The sequence below is a fragment of the Phalacrocorax aristotelis genome, chromosome 2 (assembly GCF_949628215.1).
Source record: "Phalacrocorax aristotelis chromosome 2, bGulAri2.1, whole genome shotgun sequence".
In the NCBI taxonomy this organism is placed as follows: domain Eukaryota; kingdom Metazoa; phylum Chordata; class Aves; order Suliformes; family Phalacrocoracidae; genus Phalacrocorax; species Phalacrocorax aristotelis.
In genome coordinates this window covers 156,024,467-156,045,233 of record NC_134277.1, presented here as the reverse complement: position 1 = coordinate 156,045,233, position 20,767 = coordinate 156,024,467, and the positions used below count along the sequence as shown (strand labels likewise).

Here is a 20,767-nt window from a genome sequence, read left to right as displayed (position 1 = left end):
AAAGACTGTTTTCACTACTGATCAACTGAAACTACAACTCCAGTGTTTCCAGCAATAAGTTTCATCAACAAAAAAAAAAACGATAATCCATTATTTGAGATTAAGATGGCCTTTTAATTTGCACTGACTATCTACCTCAATGCCTACCAATTTCATTACATTTCATAATTTTATCTTCTTCCTCTAGGCTAAGCTAAGCCAGACAGAATTAACTCATGTTGACTCTGAAATGCAGACTTGCCTAGAAAAGCAGGGATCCAAAACACAGAGACTTTCAGCTGCTCTCTGTGGTGACCTTCTGGAATTCCAGAAACAGTTCAAGCTGTCAATTACAATCCTTAGTATTAAAATAAAATAATTTAAAAAATTATTTTAAATTGCTTTGAAATCTTTGGGTAGAAGAAAATAAATCTCTCTGCAGACAGAGATGTGGATGGATGGTGTCCACATGACTGAGATCGTGGTTGAACTAGATAGTAAATTCAGTTTCAGTATGTCTAGTATAAGATCAAAAACACCACAGCTGCATGATGCACTGATTAAATGCAACCCACTCTGCCAATTCTAATTTTGCACAGAGCTATGCTCCATCAGGTAGCGTCTGTCCTGCAACCGGCATACAGCCAGTATAAACATGATATCATGTGATCTGGCTTATTTGATGAGAATGTGCTACCAGGTGATTTGGTACTGCACAAAAGTGGTATTAATGAACATGGGACCATAGCCCAAGGCACAGAGTGAAACAATTTGTCAAGGTCAACCACACAGGCTGCTACTAGACCTGAAAATAGTTGCCAGTCTTCCTTAGTCGCAGGCTAGTTTGCTACCTACTGGGCAGCACTGCTGCCCAACATAACAAACAATTTTCAAATTACAGTGGGGTTCCGAGGATTTCTTTGGCACATTTGTTCTAAATACTATCCCTGCTGCGCCCCTGTCTATTGAGCTCCCAGTTCCATGTGAAGGTCCTCGGTCCAGAACATTTCACCCAAACCCTCACCCTGCTAAGCAGCTGTGCCCCCTGCTGCCCCAGGCCTAGCCACACAAGCCAACGGCCACTTCAGCTACTGCAACTGTTGACACTGCAAATATTTAGGAAAATGTTTAGCTTGACAAATGTAAGTAACCGCAGTGAAGTCAAATAAACCTATATTCATGTGCAACAGTTTCCAGGGTTTAGTCTCCAACAGGCAGGACACATTTTTATGCTTGCTATGAGACACTCAGACACACTATTAAGGGTGTGCTATGTAACTCACATAAAATCAAACACTACTCCTATTTCTTAACATACTGCTCACTAAAGAAATATTTTTATTGCAGCTCATCAAATGTCGACCCTAACATATTATTGTAGTGAACTATACACATAGTTTACTAATTCTGGGAAAATAAAAAAGCGGCTTCCATCAAATGCTTAGCCCAACACATACAGAGAGAGACACAAAAAGTAAATATTAGAAAGTAAATACTAGAAATGTGTTGAAATGCATCCTTGTCCCAGTTTCTGCAGGAAATGGAGTACAGGCCTACAACACTGCAATATTATTTGAATTACTGGTTGAAGACAGCAGTAGGACAGAGCCAGCATTGCACTATTGATTATAAATTACATCAAAGAAATTGCACTGAAGAAACTTTGAAATGCTAAAGAACTCCATAGCTAGTAAATGCCAGAATTAAGTTTGCCTGTAAAAGGTTTATTAAGCCCTATGGCATTATATATATGCAGAGGCATAACTGTAGAGTCACATATTATTTTCATCTACTATCCTGCCCAAGTTCTGACAAGGATTTGATCCAGTGTCCATATTTTGCTTATTCTGTAAATGCATTATCCGTCTGAAGTGGCTTCATTAGTAGATAGCAAGTAAACAAGCAGTGAAGAGCAATTCCAGTTAGCATTCAGGATACCAAAATAATGGCCAAGGAGACACCCATTGTTAGCAAAAACTTGCCAGATGATGCAAGTTCTTCAGAAATCTATTTACTGTTTGATGGGAGAGAAGTCACTGCACAGGCACCATGTGTTTCACCAAGGGATTGACTTGTTGCTGCTGATGGTGCACTTCAGTACACTGTAAGTGAACTTCAAGATAGATTCACTAGCTTCTACAATATAGAGTCAGAATGAATGCAGTGAAAGACTTCAAGAGCTCTTTTATTTCTCCTACCAGCCCAAGAAAAGATATATGCATCTCAGTAAACCCATTTCCACAGTAGCAGACTTCACAAACATCTTCCTGAGCTGTTTCTGTGCAGCAGAGGACTTTTTTGATGAAAAGGTCTCAACATTTTCATGGCTAGAATACAAAACTTTAGAATCAAGAAACACTGATGCACTGCACATATCAGAGAAAACGCCCTGAACTCAGCTGGAGCAGTAAAGGTCACAGCTGCAGAGATAGCTATCATCAGTAGAATTTGCCCTAAAACATGCTGTCATGACAGTGCAGCAAGAAGAAAAAGAGCAAAGTGCTCATTAAGAAAGCACTGGCACCAAACAAGGCTGTTTGTTCCACCAAACTAGGAAGTTCCATGTCAAAAATTGTTTCACTGACAACACTGTAATGGGTATCACAGTGCCAGTCACTGGCAGAGTCCTGAATCAATTAAAACACATGAATCCCATGGCATTCATAGTCTTCCTGTTAGCCCTACAGAAGCCTAAGTGACAACCTGATTTTGAAGCACAGCCCACTCTCTAATAGGCAACAGAGGTCATTGATGACACTGTCAGTTCCTGCCACACAGACTGGACTTGGTCATCACATAATTTCTGCTGCCTTAGCTGTGCTACCAAGGAGGATGGGAGCTGGGTGGAATCATATCCCCTGGTTGACCTTGCTATTCCTTCAAAACCCACACTGCAGGTGGAGCTACCACTACAGAAAATGTATTGTTGGTTTAGTTTGCTTTGTTGAAAGAGACGACTTGGCTATATTGGCAGAAACTTCTCCAATAGGACCCATGGCCAACACAACTATGCTGGCAGAACTCGGTAATAAAGATGTTATCTTTAAGTCCCTTTCGTTTCTCTGAGACCAGGGAAGACTTTCATTGTTACTAGAGCATCATATTATGAGTTTCAAGTGAAGAAACTGGAATTCTTCTAAATAGTTTGCAAGTCAAACATAGCCCATGGACTTTCATGCACAGCAGTTTTAAATAGAATCCTTTCATCTTCTGCAGATGCTCCTTAGATCCCTCATAAGCTGTACACTTGGAATGAATATGACCTGCATTGCTGAAGGGAATTATTCCTCTGCAGGATTAAAACCTACACACTTGGCCATGAAGACGACAGAACCCAATACTAAGTAATCTGCTCTAAACTACCGACAAAGTGAACAAACACCTCCTCCTATCCCATGCCCAATTAACATACTAGTCTAAAGGGAACTATTATCAAAAATATAAACAAAATATATGACTAGTTCATGCATATTCTGTAGAGACATAACCGATCCTGTATAAAGAACATGGTGCACTCCTCATCTTTGCCAAAGGAAGTCTGAACATTGACAAGGTGTGAAGTCACACAGGCGTGAATGACCAACACATCCAGACTTCAACCCCTATACAAGACACACACCTACAATCAGTTATATGTAGTTTTACAGATAAAACCCAACAAAGAACATGTTTAATTTCACTTCCTGTCTTCCAACTATAATTACCTTTAATCTAATTTACAGTTATGATTGCTCAAATCAGTTTCCATGCAGGACAATCAGAAAACAAATATGTCAGCAGCCCCTGACATAGCGATAGAAATGACTCACCTAGAACAACATGGGAAAGTTGTAGCAGAAGTAGGGATAAAACCCAAGCACCAATGCAACTTCTAATACTTCCATCTTTTTCTTCCAGCTCAACACCAACTCCTTCCTGTCACTCTTTCAATCAGTCTCTTCCCCACCTGCCTATACAACTTCATGACTTCCCAAGCCCATGTCCTGTGTCTTTCCATCTGCCTCTTCCCACTCTCAGTCCTTCCTTAACACGGCTAGGGAAGTTTTTCTTAAACACATCTCCTGTTTTTCTCCCACCTCATTCAGGTTTAGATTTCACCCTCCCTCACAGTGCTCAGGCTTAGCAAAAGGCAGACACAATTCAAGCACGACAGACTGATGTTTGGCAAAGCAGTAACTTACAAGAGGAAGCACTAAGCAGTCTTTGCCAGAGGTGCCGCTACCACATTCAACACTTTGCTCTCACCTGCACCAGAAACAAACTAGCCCAGGTTCTCTTTCCCTGCAGGAGAAAAGAGACGCGGGAAGAATGCAACATTAGAAGGCTAGTTATGCCTTCCTTGTTCTCTAGATAGACCTACAATATACATTGTGATTCATTTTATTTAGAGAAGTCTGAGGACTTCGGAAAATTTATTCCAGCTTTTACAATCCCAAACAAGTCAAATACTTGAAAAGCTGAGAGAGTGATCAGAGTCCACTGCCAACACCCCTGCTAATCTAGAGAGCAGAGTGGGAGAGAGGGAGCAGGCACAATATGCTGGTGCTGGCCACTTGAGAGCTCTCCCAGAGTAGGGGACACTTGAACTGGCTAAGTCAGCCTGGGTCCCAATCACTTGGGTCCACTTCAAGCGTATAAAGAAGTCAGCAAGAGATACTCCAGCTCCGTCAGTCTTTTGTTGTTGTTACACTAAAAATAAGAGTGCTGTCTGGACTTTGCATGGAAAGGACCCGAATATTGGCTAATTTATTTTTAAAACACCCGTTAAAAATGAAAAAAAGAAGTAGCAGTAGGAGTCCAGTCATTACACAGGTACGAGAAAATCCAGTGGCACAGGGAGTTTCCACAAACAAAGGATTTCCCACAGCCTATTGTTGGAAGCACTGTGATTCAATTGCTCATTTCTTGCTCAGAAGGCTGCTGATTCAACCAGAAGAGGATGCTGATATTTTTCACCTTCTGCATTCTACCTACTGCAGCCTAAATAAACAAAAAACCTTGGCTTGTAAAAACATGTGACTATATCTCATGCTAGTTCCTAGTTATTGACATTACATACTTTTGTTGTACAATATCATCTTTTCGTCAATGTCATTTAAAGGTAATCATAATAAAATAATAAGTCAGGAATTTTAACTGATGGTCCCTTCTTATCTTGTTAACTTCCAGTTGGACATTTACTACAAGCAGGTAGTTAAAAGGTGAAACACAGAATATAACATACTTTGACATCCACTGCTGTAGGAAGAAACTGCAGACCAGAAAATATGACAACACACAAACTCACAAAATAATCAGATAAAGCATGTTTTGCAGCTTGAGACAAATACTGTTAACACTGTATATGAAAAACAGTCTGCATGTGAAAACGAATGGGCTGCTGCAACTCCCCAGAGAAAGCCCTCAGGTAAGGAATTCAGCTGGAACCAGGGAGCAAGCCAGTGGAGGCTATTTTAAACCCAAGCCTTTCTACAGCTACCTCCAGGTGCAGTCCTAAATTCAGCAACAGTATCCATTTCCCAGAAGCAGATTTTAAGCTGTCTCTGACAGGTAACTGGAGATATGCTGTGCAGTTCTACAGGCACGGCATGTAGCTATCCCTCCAAAACAAAGCACTAGCTGTTATGTTTTAGAGAACAGATTGCACCTCTGTTCTGCTGCAGAGGCTTATTCACATTTCTTTCTCTTACTCAGAAAGGTTTGTACAGGATGCTGGCAGTGGAAAGTACAGAGAATTCCCTACAGCGAGGTAGGAAACAGCGATAGGAGAAGTGTGGCTAGAGGCTAATAGATTAGCCATTACTGACTTTATAATCCCTGTGGACTCTGAAATGTGTTAAAAGTGTTGGAGCTGTATTTTTAAAACCTTAGGAATGAAAGAACAGGGAAAGAGCTTCTTGTTAGCAAAGCAAGGAGGGGTCCCTGACACAATATAAATGTGGAAATTAGGGAAAAAAGGGGGAAATATGAAAACCAACCCTTCCAGGACTTTATTTCCTTTGCACACAAGCATAGATATGCACACCACAGATGCTGCTGGGTCCAATCCTAAAAATCATAAATGTATCACTGCCCTACCTAAACCCACAAAAATATCTTCACTTCAGCCAAGCAGTTAAACTTGTGCTTAACTTAAAGACTGTAAGTGAATGCATCTGAAGTAAACAGGATTTGAGTGCTTTGCTGGTGAAGGCACAGGCTTACCCTTTATACCCCTGAGAATGAAGAAAGTGTTTTGCTGATGCACAGGAATAATGCAAGAAGTCACATTGTTGAAAAATGACTTGAAATTCCTATTATAACAACACATCAATTAGTTAATAGCTTACAATCAAAATATAAACCTATTATGTTTCACTCAAGTCTGGATGTCAATCATTAATCTCTAATGATGTGAGGACTATGTTATGTTTTACTAGGAAAGATTTAAAAGTCACGATTATTCCAAATAAAAGGAAAAAGTTCTGATCCATCCAGCTTCTGACAAATATAAACTAGGAGGTCTGCAGTTATGGTGACATCTGAGTTGAAATGCATATTTAAATACTGCACGGGGAACAGTGACTGTATTTAACGCTGTCCAACATTTGCTGATGTAGACATAGTTTTCAACTGCTTTTAAACATGTAATGTTTAATTATTTGAATGAAGATTTTTCAGTTAAGCATCTGCCTCAGGATAATTTACAAAGTTTATTAAATGAAAACCTTTCCACAAAATACAAACCATGTAGGCATTTCTCCAAATAGAACTAGTGGAAAACGCATTGCTTTGCTCTCCTGTTTTTGTTTCAAAAGAAGCAAAAAACCGTAGCAAGATAATAGCAAGACAGGTTTAACTGAAAAGCTCTACTACCTTCATGCTTTGAAACAGATTTCACATCTTGAAGGGAAACCATGGTTATGGGTTTTGCCTTTTCTAGAGAAGTCCATCCAAAACTGACACCTGAAAGTCTACTCGCAGGCACTAAAATAGGTTACTTGGAAAGCTGAGTTCTCCAAGCACGATGCGGCCCAAAACTGCAGCGATCGAGTACCGCCTGCGCGGGCACGGACCGCTTCGACGCCCGGGTCTGCTGCGGAGCCTGCACCTTCGGCACCTCGCTTGCTAACGGGCAGGCTGCCACGACCAGCAAAGGGAACACCGGGGAGCTGTTCCAAGAGAGCGCTCAGGGCAGCCCGAGAGCGCGCTGCAGTGGGGGTGACAAGGGTCCAGCGCGGAGCGGATCACGCACCCCCAGAGCCAGGGCGAGCGGAGCGCCGGCGGCCGCCCGGGCGACGCCCGTGAGGGAAGCGGCCATGGCGGGGCGGGAGCGGCCGGCAGCGGCGCGGCGCGGCGCGGGCGGGGCGCGCGGCCCGCGGGGGACGCAACCGCCGCGCCCCCTGGCGGCCGCCCCCGGCGCCGCGCCCCGCCCGCCGCCCCGCCGCGGGGAACGCCCCCGCGGGCCAGCGGCTTCGCTCGGCGTCGCCTTCGGCCCGCGGGAGGCAGGGAGGGAGCCGGCCGCCGAGGGCTGGTGCGCGGCTGCCCGACCCGCGGCGCCCCCCGCCGGGCCCGCTTTGCCGAGGAAAAGGAGCTTGCGCAACCCGTGCTGCGCGTGCTTCGTCCACGCAGCCCCGGCACCTGTTGCGCAACTGCGATCGCGCGCGAGGCCGAGCCAGAAAGCCCCGATCGTGCTGAAACGCGGCAGCTGTGGCACAAGCGAGCGGGCAGGTAGCAAACGAGACGCCGGTTAACTGAGCGAGCGATAAACAAGCTGCCCTTCATTAAGCACCAGCAAATTCATGTAGCAGGAAGACACTGGGAAGCAGGCTTCACCAGTGTCCCGCTGCCACAACCACTCGTTTATTCCCAAAATCAGCTGTCTCGTGCATTACGCAGCTTCCATCTCCCGCAGCACGAGAAGCGGGTGTCATCTGAGGCTACGGTGCCTTAACTGCACGGTCCTCTGTCGTTCCCAAAGCGCTATTCATCCCATCCTCCAACTGGTGCAAGAGTTTGGCAGGGAGGAACTGGAAGCTCACGCTGCAGGCAGCGAGGAAGGAAATTAATAGTTGTACTGGCGACTTCAGTATTTCATGCCTGTCAAAGATCTATCTTTTCAACTATATTGTTTTAATGTAACATTCGTATCTATTAAAAGATATTATTTAAATAAGGATATATTTTCATAACTTTAATACAAGTGAGAGTTTACCTGATTTACTGTTTCTTCAATTGCTTTGATATAATGATTAAGTTCTCTGTCCATTGTAGCATATTCTAACATGACGTTTTCAATACTGTTAACATCTTCTACATCATCTGCAAAACAAAATATTTTGTACATGGATGATCAATTGTATTATTTTCAGGCAGCATTTTTTCTTTATAGATATGAAGACAAGTATTAATGCTGTGAATTTCTAAAGCATCTGTATGGCACAGCAGGTGTTTTCAAGCTCCTCAAACATATACTTTTTTCCTATTTTGCAACTGTAAACCTTGACATTTCTTGGGTAACTTGAACAAACAGCTTACTCAGAAAGACACTTCCCTGGTTTCATGTGAACAAGAGAGAGTGTGTGTAATTTCATCTACCAACACCTAGTCATTAGGCAATCTGCAAAAGTTATATTTCATGACTCATCACATTGCCTCAGAAATAGTCAGAAGAAACTTAAATGCCCTCAGTACAGTACAGTTCACAGCTATAATTAGACCTCTTATCCCCAATAAACATAGCTACTGCAAAATCAAAACAGAGCCAGCATTTTATAACACAAGGAATAATGGAAGACTGAATAGCATTGGTGCTGTAAAATCTTAATTGCCAGTGAAAATCAATGAATGCAGGACATACGCTCAGTAATTCACATCCACTTTTATTCTCTTCTGCATTCCTCCTAATTTCACTCCTTTCATCTCTAACTACACCTCTGCGTTCCCATTCTAACGTTGCTGTGCGTCTGCTTAGCTGGATGAGGACTCCTCACAGATGCTACAAGGCTAAACAGCCACCTCTCCTGACACAGGTGAGTGCGCCACACCAAACACTGCCAGCTGCAGGAGGACAGCCAGCCACGTGCCCCTCACCCATTCAGAAATTAACCTCACCCATTAAGAAATTAGGAAACATAAGCTTCTACTTCTACTGCAGTTTATTCCTACCTTGCAGTTTCCAGGTATAGAGGAAAGAGCTGGAAGCAGCTGGAAATTATAAAAAAGCCCCAAAGTCTGCTGTGCAGCATTAGGGGTTGTCATTTAATGGAGTATTCTTTACAAGCAGTTTAAGTAGCAAACCTGTGCTGTCATTTTTATGGAGAAAATCATGGTAGAGCTTTTTAAACTACTTTTTTTGTGAAGAAAGGAAAAACATCTTCTGATCTGGGAAGCTAGTGCACTTCCTAAATTGCTAACTATATTAGCATGTTAGAGAACAAAAACCCGTCTCTGCAGAAAGCTAACATAAAGCATTGTATGCGGCCGTCTTTGCTTGAGAGCAAAACCTGAAACTGTTGCAGAAACACATCACTCAGGGATAGGAGCTTCATACCATATGAAACAGTGATGGATCCAGGAGACAGAAAGAAGAGCTAAGATATATTTACAGAAAAAAGTTACATAATAAGCCATACTATTTTGTGAACATGGCAATTACAGCCATGATTTTTCCCTTAATTATATACAGGCTTGGTATGTATCCATTTTTCATTAAGTAGAAGAATGGATATTGCAGACAGAATCTTGGCATTCCTGCAACTTTCTTCTGAATAATCAGCATTTCCCTCTCCCCTTTCCCTTCCCTCGCACCCAATTTCCATATCCTATCTGGTAACTATGTTCATGCTCTTTTTCCTTCCTGCTGGGAAGCATATGAAGTGCCTCCTTCAAGGCTGACACAAATGGCACTCCATGAATCACAGGAAAGGTTTGTGTAGCAAGTAACTGTCATTCTCCTCCCATGGCCAAAATGAATCATATCCACGACATAAAGAAACTACAGTGGCCTAAATCTTTTTTTTTTTTTTTTTTTTTTAGGGGAAGAGAAGTGCATTGTTAAACACCAAGAGAGCTGTATTAACGCCATCTTTCCTAAAAGTTAAAAAAATCTTTAGGTAAAGAATAATAGTGTTGCAACTTGAGAGATACATTAAAATAAAGCTCAGATGAAGAGGTAGAACATAGCTCAGGCAAGAGGGACATTATCTGTAACTACATCCTGCCCTACATTCTTCACGTACTGACCGTTCCACCCATCCCCAGCCTGTTTTAAGCCTCAGTAACCTTCACTGCTATTTCCCTGTTGCTGTACTTTCATGCACATGAAGTATGTTACATATACTGGGAAATGGCTGCATGCATAACTAACGCATGATCATAGCCTTTCGTTGACGGCGTTCTGGACATAAAGATAGATCTGAAGGACTGTATACAGGTCAGCTGTTGTCCAGCCCCTATTTCTGCTCTTTGATAGATACTACAGTCCATGTTCTATCTGCAGTTCAATCCATAGTCCAAGGTGCTGAGAGCTAAGAGGAAATCTCCCGTGTTGTTCCCAGCCACTCATCTCCCCATCTCCTAAGCAAGATTTAAAAGAAAACTTAACATTACAGGCTATTCTATTTGTCTTTAAAAAACTCCTGTTGTCCCACATTACACACTGCAATAACCTGCTGTGCATGGCTCCTCTGCTCCCACCACATTCCCCCTTCCCCGAACGAGGTAGGACCACTTCTGCCCCGCCCTGGTAAGGAGCCGATGCAGGGCAGAGCTTGGGTACACAGGATAAAAAGCTGTGGGTGACTGAATGGGGATTAAAGTTTTATAGCTCACCAAGGCAGGGATCCCAGCACCTTCAATGTTTCCTTACAAGAGACTCCACCACAGTCTAATCAGAACACAGCAGTTGACCTGATCTTACTAGGGAACAAGAAATTAGGATAGAAGGACTTACCTCTCCTCACCATCCCAGAACTCATTTGCCCAAATCCCACCAACCCGTTAAACTAAGTTAAGAACAACCAAAATTTAGTAATTATATCAGGCTTTTGAATGATTCAAAAGGCATTATCCATTATCCACTCTGCAAGCCCCGCTGCTACTTCTATTTCAGTTGTGAGGAAGGCAGCAGAGATTCATGGTAAAGGGATTCAAGGCACTGTCTCTCTTCCAGCAAACTGTGACCACATTTTCTGCTGAATACCGTCCAGCCAGGCTCCAGCTACAAAGCCAGCTAACTCTCCAAAGTACTCAAGCCTTTCACTCTGCAGACCAACAGCCTAGTTCAGCACCAAAATCAAATGCTTTGCAAGCGCTGGATCAGTGCCTTTCTGTTATCTAATAAAAATTTATCCTAATCATGTTCTAATTCATATCTAAGGAATGCATTCCAAACTCTCTGCTTATGCTTTCAGCTACTGCCACAAAATACCATCGAAGTTGCATGCTGTAGTTAAGCCTCCTTGTTATCTAGGCTAAATATGTTGAGTTTAGTAAGCATTTCTCCACAAGTCCTTACCCTCACCACCCAAAGATTATACATTTTGCAATAATCCATCTTTTACTCACAGAAAGCCCAGTTCAAGGCCATAATTTTCATTTTCAAAGGCCCACGTGCATCATGTTAAAATTAGCTGGCTGAATACGCACACTTCATGATTACAAATTCCAGCTCACATGACTTTATGAACTCTTTTTATAATGGAGACAGGGATATTATTCTGAAAAGTCTCCCTAAATATTAAAGAACAAAATTACATAAAGAGACTGCAAGAGTTCAATTTCTCACTTCTAATAAGAGACCAAACTGATCATGCTCAGGTGCCTTGTTGCTGATTCAAACTGTAATCAGGGCTCAGTTACATATCATGAACGCCACAGTGTTAAAACAGAAGTGGCAATAACCGGACAGAGTCAAGTCAGCGTTGGTTTAATACTTCCTATATTAACATTCATCTAAAATGCCACCCATTTATCCAAAACTTGCATTTCCTTCTAACATCTGAGTTAATACTTTAGTTCCCTGTATGCATCCACAAGTTAGCAAAATTTCTAAAGATTTTTTCACAACTACCTCTTTTTCTGTGCAAAAGTTACAACATCAGTATTTGCTTATTTAGGGTATTACAGCTGCCTGCAGCCAATACACAGCAATTCAAATAAGCATTCACTTCCACCGCAGACTATCTCAAACACAAAATAGTCTGGAATACCATGAAATTACAGGAAGGCTCTAAGCCTACAAATACAGCAGTACTTAAAATGAATGCTTAAGCACAGACAACATGGATTAACATAATATACTCTCATATCTTTATAGTATTGGCTTACAGAAGTCAAACTTTCAATTTAAAGAAAACAGGACATTGGCAGTTCTACCTCGTACACTATGTATTAGGTTGCTTTGAACTTCAAGGCTACACGCTGGTTTTTTCTGTCAAGCTCTCCCATCATTCAAGGCAAAGGAGGAATGGTATACCATTGCCCACAGATTTTGACAGTAGATTTCAGACTTCTAAAACACACGTAGCACCAACATCTGTTACTTGAGCCAATAGCAGCAGCAGTAGTAGGGAGTTGTCTTCGTATGCACCAGCAACAGATAAAATACACAGTTTGCCAGGAGGTTTCAAGTTACGGCCGATGGCAGAGGAACACAAGCTCCCCGACTCCTTGATTTAGTTCCATCTTCTGGAGGGGAACGTACATTCTCAACTCAGGATACAGCTAAGTATTTTGTTGTTGTTTTTGGCAAGTACTTCATCTTCAAAACCTGAAGTGCTAAGATGCCCACCTGTGCCCCGAATTTTGGTCTACTCAGAATTGTTGGTAATTCGAGTTGGACAATACATCTTGAAAAAAACTCTCAACCAATCCACACTCTTTAAAACAGATTCACAAAACACATTGAGAAGACAGTAGCAAGATGTCCCTCTACTGTCCTCAGTAGCAACAGGATGCAGACCTCCAGACTATAAAGACCAACAAGAACTTAAAACAGGAGGTTGGTTGCTTCTGCAGCACTGAGGGTGCATCTTCACTTCTTCTCCTACATGGACAGCTCCTCAGAAAACTCTCACCGAAGGAGATTTCTTTCCAAATCTCATCTCCGTGACCTGTAACATGTTTTATCTATTAGGCTGCAAAAAGAGCAGAATCCTAGTACAGAAAATTTTAAACTAAATGAAATTAGAAGCAATACAAAGGAACAGCAAAGGACAGGAGAAAACCAATCTGATTTCCTGAATGCAGGTCTCCTCACATTAAAACCAGAGAAATGGCTTAAAGTGGAATGCCCAAAAATCTCCACGGAGGCCTTTAGATAGGGAACTAACCACTGCAGTTCGTAAGAGACAAAAAATTACTGCTGATTAGAGAGTCAACAACCATATAGGGAATGGCAATTGGTGGAGTAAAGGGAAACTCAAGGCAGTAATTGCAAAATTTCCCTCCATGTAACAGTCAGAAGCTACTTACTGCTAAAGCTGGTCCTAAGAAACCTCCAAGTTCTCAGGAAATGCCTTAACTGGGCTGTAGAGTATTTCGAGCTGGATATCCCTTACTGTCCCCTAATGAAGCCATTCTGCCTGCATAGAAAGCTTTCGTCCACGCAGAGTTAGAGACCAAGTGTGCATGAGTGATTTTACAGATCAGTACCTTCACCTAGATACCAGCACTGCAGTGAAAAGTAGGTATGTCTTACAAAATGAAGTGACATCAATGAGAGAAAGAGAAACCTACTCTGGGTGCCCCTGCTTGAGCAGAGGAGCTGGACAAGATGACCTCCAGAGGTCCTCCCAACCTCAGTCATTCTGTGATTCTATGATATTCCTCAATATCCAACAACCTTGTGTCTAAACCATTCTTCAAGAAGATGGTTGAAAGTGAGTTCAAGTTCAGGTCCTCTCAAGCAAAGAAGGAAGTAGAATCTGAGTTTTCTATATTCTATCAAAGAAAAAATCTGAGTAGAAGGAATAAAAGTGAGAGGAGCGTGGGAGACAGGACTACTAGAACTTGTAAAGGAAACACCAGCACAGAACACTGTTAGCTGACTGTGCCCACAGTTGCACGAGAACTATCGCTTGTGAATGATTTTTAAAGTTTCATCTTATTTTTTATTCAGCTTCTGTTAAGAAATTGCAAATTGAACTACAATACTTGGATTCAGGTCAAGCATTTTGCTGTACATGAGTGAAGTCTTCTGAGCTTTTCTTCTGGAATGGAAACAGCAGTGCTTTTCAGTCTAGATTTAAACATTTGTTTTACTCAGAAAGTAACTGATAAAAGATCTTCAATTATACATTTCTCCCTGCTTAATTTTTTTTTAAAGTAAGATGAGCTAAGAGTGTCTGTTAGATCACAGACTACTGAAAAAAAAAAAAAACAACCAAAAACCTCATCTTGTGTTACAAGCCATTTCCCTGTAGGCTATGACAGTCTGAAATGGGAAGAGACAAGATTCAATGACCCAGGAGGCTCCTGCCAATCCCATGGAAATGAAACCCAAGTACATTATATTGTAGAGTGAGTCAGAATTTCAACAGAAACAGACCATGAAGGGTCTGAATGCCCAGTCTGAACATCTCAATTGCTGAATGCCCAGTTTGAAACACCTCAAGGGGCCAGCATTTCCAGCGAGTGGGTGTTGCACACATTCTGAAAACAGAGTCATCTCAGAATGGGCACAGAGAAGCTGAGGCACCCAGTATTACTAACCACTTTTGAAAATAACTTACTATATTATTCTATAATAAAGTAATCATGAAACTTTTGCTCAACATGAAACTCCCTTCAACTCCATTGCCAATAGAACTAGGCCAACAGTGCTTTTGAAAGCAACTTCCTTACAGTACTTTTTTTTTCAAGACTAGCAGGGGAAGGCTAAAAAGTCATGATGATCCCAGTTTAGAGTTGAAAGCAGTAATAAAGGTCTATCTTACTAGATATTTCTGCCACAGTATCCAAACAGACTGCAAGGTAAAGAAGAGCAATACTTCCAAACACTTATTGACACTGCGGTAATACCTAATGAAATAAACAGGGTTCTCAGTGAGAGTTTGATTTAGCAAAACACTCCAACATGTGCTGACGTGCTTTGCTGTATAAAATCTAAAGTAAAATATTATTCAACGCAAATAGAGATGGATTAAATTAACTTAGGCCAGGGCACACAAATAATAAAAAGACATCAACTAATCTCTTGTACAAGTACAGAGTTTGCTACAGAATAGAAGGAAAAAAAAGCCTTTACATCATATTTACGTAGTTTTTGCTACTGTGACCTCTATGGTTGGTGCCACACATACAGCACCAAAACATGAGTCAGGTAGTATGTACACAAATAAAAATAAAAAATAAAAAATAAATTAAAAATGGATGCTTGCTTGGCTAAATATTAAGGCCCATACAAATCTCAGGCTACTTCCCTCCCTTCAGACAAAAGAGACCAACACCTCACCAGCACCTCTTTTTCTCTTTCCTAAATTCCAGGGTCAGGTGAGGTTAATCTTTATTTTACCAATTAACACCTACTTAATTTTGCAGAAAGACCAATTTAAAGTTAACAAAGACAGTGCAACGACCATTAAGCAGAGCACTGAAAGGAGGATAAAGCATTTACAAGATGCAACAGTTTTGAGGAGCAACTCAAGCTCTCCTCTATCATAATCCTATATCAGTTTCCCGGAGTTATAGCAGTATACATCCAGAGCTACTGTGCCCTGCTCAGCAAATGAGTAAATCAGCACTCCTCAACACTATCTACGTCCACAGGTCCAAGAAGAACAGAAACGCAAGTTACGTTGACAGACAAGCAGCAAGAAAACACCAAGGCTGAGGTTCATGTACCTTTTCTTTGGCAACAAAGGTTGTTTCACAGGTCATTTCCCCAGGCACTAGCCTTTGCTGTTCCTCCCCTGCTGCCCCTCAGCTAGGAAAATATGACTTTTCACAGGGTTATACTATAAATTGGATTAATGAAACAATCCAAGCTAAAAATAGCATTCCATCCTCCAAAAACAAAACAAAAAAAACCCAAAAACAACCATGGCATTCCAGTAACTGAATCTGAAGCGCAGATATACAAACAGTTGTACCAGTACAATTGAGGGGGTGGCAAACTGTAGCAGGGTAGAGTTGTGGGGGGGCATAACTTCCTAAGACAACTTGTGTTTCTTAAAGCAAGTACAAGGCATGTGTTTTCTTCACACAGAAATCTGACCAATCTCTCATAAAATAAATAACAAACCCCTCTCTATTTTCCAAACTATATATTTTTATACATACATATATATACACACACACCTCTATTCTTATTTCAACATATGATGAAATTAAGGCTAAAAACAACATTCACTAATAATGTTAATGGGAAAGGATTTTCCTATGACTAACAAGCTTCTTGCCTGTGGAGGCGTGGGCATGTCTATACCACACAATAGAGCACAGTTCAGAGCCCCGAGCTGCTGCTGACCTTGCCTTCCTCAGAATGAGGGATGGGAGGGCTGGGAATACTTAAAAAGACGAGGACTACTGCTGTCTTCCTTCTGCCTAGTTTCTCCTCTCAGAACTTGATATGGTAACATTAAAATTTGGGTTAAAATTTTACGAAATATTTTCCCTCACAAGGAACAGTGAAATATTTGTTAAGGTGTTGTAATTGTTACTCCTTGATCCCTCAGAACTCTTTCTAAAACTGCTATTTCAAATGAAGTATTTTATTTCAAGACTTTTAATGGGCATTTATAATTTCCATAAAAGGTTCACAGGCTGCATTGTCTATGATTTCCACTGGAAAGGAACACCAGAAAAATAATTTTAAAATTATTTTTTTATGATTCCAACAAGTTCATTTCCGACTTGTTAGAATTTTTTTTTTGAAGCACAATTTCTTCTGTATTATACAAGGCCTCTACTTGCACGTTATGAATTCTACAGAGATAATCCACCCGTTTTGTTCACAAATCACAGTGTTAATGCTTTCTGTTGTCAATAACTAATTCTTTTCTTATTTTAAATTGGACTGACAGGTAGAAAATAAACATTTTAGTGCGAGGTGCAAGTCTGTCTCTAATAAAAGGTGTGAGTATTATTATCCAGTGGTAAACAAGACCATTAGGTTTTGCACAAAAACCCCTTTCTTGTATTAATGAACCTATTACATTTCTCATCTCAGAGAAGCTCATTCAAAGTGTACCTTCATTAAACTAAATGCAGTACTTACTTAGAATTTCCTCCATTTGGGGGAAACAGGAAATGGGTTGGAAAGACATTTCAGTAAAAAAAAAAGTCAGTAAAGATAGGAAAATAAACCCATTTCACCCAAGACCTTCAAAATTCTCAGAAACATTACTTCTCTGTCCAGAATTGGAGGCAGCCTAGCTCAGAGACCAAGCTAACAAGCCCTCATCAGAGCTTAATTAATCTCATATAATGTTTCAGTAAATGCAGCTATCTTGGTTCTAGGCTACCATGATATCCAAGTCTGGTGCAGATATATCAGATTTGAAATCTAATTGCACAGACTAGGCAAGCTGCGTGTGGCACCACAAGAAATAGGAGTCGCATGGTGCACCATCAATGGCCTGGCCAGAAAACAGGGCCATGACGCAGGACAGAAGCATGGGAGAGTTTCCTCTCAAAGAGACTAAGTGTGCAGTTTCAGTAGAGGCAGTCTTACTCGCGGTCCCTCGTTGCATACTCCCTTCGTACTTCACAGGTGTCAGTACTAGTGCTTGTGCATGAACTGCTCAACAAACTGGTCCCACTAAAACTGAGAGCTGTTCTTTCTAACGCAGGCAAAGCCCAATTACCAGACTGCAGTGTGCATGAGCTCTAGCACAAGGTAATGCAGTAGAACTGTATCAAACAGGAAGGTAAGACCAAGAGAATCCTTCACATCAAGACAATCTAGCACCAACTTATTTTGGCTCAGTTCAGTGGTCAGTTATATTCCCACAGAAAATGAACACAGAATCCAAACTAAGCCTCCAGAACTGACAGCAACAGCTTCATGCAGACACAAATGAACACACTTCCAGCACTGAAATTTTAACATTATTGACCTAAAATAAAACAGCTGGGGGAAGAAAAATGCCAAAATCTGTCTGGTTTTTAAATGTCAAATATTTTGATTAGATACTTCCAAACATAACTTTATTTTTTTTTCTCTGAACCCACACAGTCTCACATTCTAAGTTTTTAAATTTCTGTTTCTACAACCCTTGGCACTGCTGACCTCAGAATCCAGAGAAGTTAATCAGTAACCCCAGACAGAGCGAAGCTGGACTCCAGCTAACTAGCCAGGGGACTAGCCGTACTCCAGCTGCAGCAGCAAGCTGCTCAGGGTGGAAAAACAATCCAGTTATATAGTCGGCTTTTTAGACAAATCTGGCTGGCAGGCAACTCCACATTCGGCGCCGCTGTGGATAGAGCAGTGATGTGTCTTACAACAGAGCTGACACTGGTCCACATGCATAAAGGAATAAACAAAAGATAATTCCAATTAATAATATACACCTAATAATGGAAAGTTTTGGGTTTTTAAATCAGAAACACTAATCTGTTAGATTATCAGAAATGAGAAGATTTGTAGAAATAGATATGAGTATCATCTCTGAAGTTGTTTGTTGAAAAGGTAGATACTTCCATATGCTTTGAATATTTTCCAGTTTCTGTTGAAGAGAGCTTACAGACAGAACACAACCAAGGTTAAAATAAAGCAGTCTAGAAAGCCAATGTCCCATGCAAGCAAAGGTCAAGTGATGTTCCCCACACAAAACATCCAATTCAGCATGAATCACATATTGATATGGTACATGAAGTGCTAACCAGGCAGCAATACTAAAGCTAGGACTTTCAGAGCCCATAATTCCTCAATATAACAAAAAAAAAAAAACAAACACCAAACCAAAACCAAAGCCAATGCAAAAAAACCAACCCACAACCTAATCCTCTTACACAGACAAGGCAAAGGCCAAGACTGCACACAAACTGCTAGCATAATGAAAACCAGCAATTCATTCTGCCTCTAGCAGCCTCCTTTGCATAAACCTCTTCTGTGAATTGGCAGATCTCGCCTTTTTGGCATGAATCGCTGGTATGTGGCACTCATTCTGTTGCTTGCATACTGGTAAGTGACAGAGCTAAATCTTTCCATTGCTGGAATTTCATTTCCCAAAAACTTCATACAAAAATTTCTCCTACTATGAGGAGCTGCTACTTGTTATCATGTGGCAAATGCACATCTCTGTGCAAAAAAGGGCAAGGCAATTCTGTGTTGCCTGGGTCTCTCACATATGCACAAATATTTAGGATTTTGAGAGGAAACAGGAATTTGTTTGATGGCTTACAGTACACCACAGATGATGGTGTCTCAGCATGTTTTTTTAGATAATGCTGTTATCTTTGTCCATAGAAGGAAAGAAGTAGCTTTGTGGGAGCCTCATGGCATTTAAAGGGGCAGATTTGAAAAAAAAAAGGAATATAAATTGAAACCGAGTGTGGAAATGTTCTGTAACGAGATAGGAAGAAGTAGAAGGCTCCCTCTGTTCAGTACTTAAACAGACCTGGTAAACTATCACATAGCTAACAGACGTTGTGTTATTAAAATAAATAAAATTCAGAACCATATGACCATGCTTGAGATCTGTGTAGCTGACACATACTGGTTGAGAGAATTTCCTCCCCTTAAAAATTATATGCTTTTGAATTTTGTTCCATTTAAAATCTGTTCTTCTAGAAAAGTGACTGGGCCAAATCTGTGCACTAAAGTAAGTATGTTCAGTGGAGGAGAAATCTTGATTACCTTGAGATTACCTTGAGACATCAGGACAGGCTACATACCTCCAAAAAAGCATGGATGAAAGTTTAGTCTAAAAATACTGAAGAAATACAGAATTTGAATGAGTGATAGCATACCTAATTCACTCAAAAAACAGCTGTGAATTAGACCCACACCCACAAGTAATAAACTTTTTAAAAAAAAAAAGTCTTGTGAAAATGTCACATTTATCTACCCATACAGTAAAAAGTCTACTCACCCACTGCTTACTAAGATGATTAGTAAGGAAATCACAAGTTCAACTTTATTCATCTGCTTAAGAAAAATAGGAAAGAGTTTGCAAGGTTGATTTAACTCAGAAGATATTATTGTCACTTGACATTTACATGCAATGTATAATTCCATTCCCACTTACAGTCTGGGGAAAGCCTGTTAAAATACTTCCTTAATGTGTGAACACTTCTTTGAATTGTGTTCTTTTCATCTGCCACCTTCTCCTTAAGCCAGCTGGCTCCTTTTGTTAAGTCTTTTTTAATAAGAAAGTTCATTATATGTAATTTATGGAACAGTTTGAGATTGTCACCTTCTACTGAGTGCTACAGCACAGGCATATTTCAGAGCACTCTATAGCATTTGTTGATAATGTTGAAAAAGTGAGGAGTTTCACACACGTATATCCTGAACAACTGTAGCGTGAGACTAATCAGAAAGACCACATCTCTCTTCTCATTTTCAGCCACATGAACCAGTCCTCCTTCGATTTACATGTCAGACTCCTCTTCCCATTTGCAAAAGCTAACACCTTTGTGGAAGCTACAGAAGTTGCTTACATGGGAAAAATTATTAGGAAGGCATTTAAATATCTTTCATCATCTCGAGCACAATCAGTGTACTGTCCTGCTTAATCCTTTTGCTTGTGGCTTTCTTATTTCTTAACTCTCCTTCTCCTTCATTACATGTTTCTATATCACTTACCTCTCTCCCCTTCTCTTCCTCCTCAACCAGTTCCCCTATACGTGCTCTTTTTCC

General features: G+C 40.9%; 1 protein-coding gene across 2 annotated transcripts in view; it reads right to left on the bottom strand.

Moving 5' to 3' along the window:
• Positions 1-20,767, bottom strand: part of NSMCE2 (NSE2 SUMO ligase component of SMC5/6 complex) — a 136,198-nt gene that overhangs the window by 96,376 nt on the left and 19,055 nt on the right. For both annotated transcript variants that reach the window (XM_075085786.1, XM_075085785.1), the window contains one exon: positions 8,174-8,280. In XM_075085786.1, coding sequence (XP_074941887.1) covers positions 8,174-8,280 — 107 coding nt within the window. The remainder of the gene's footprint in view (positions 1-8,173; positions 8,281-20,767) is intronic.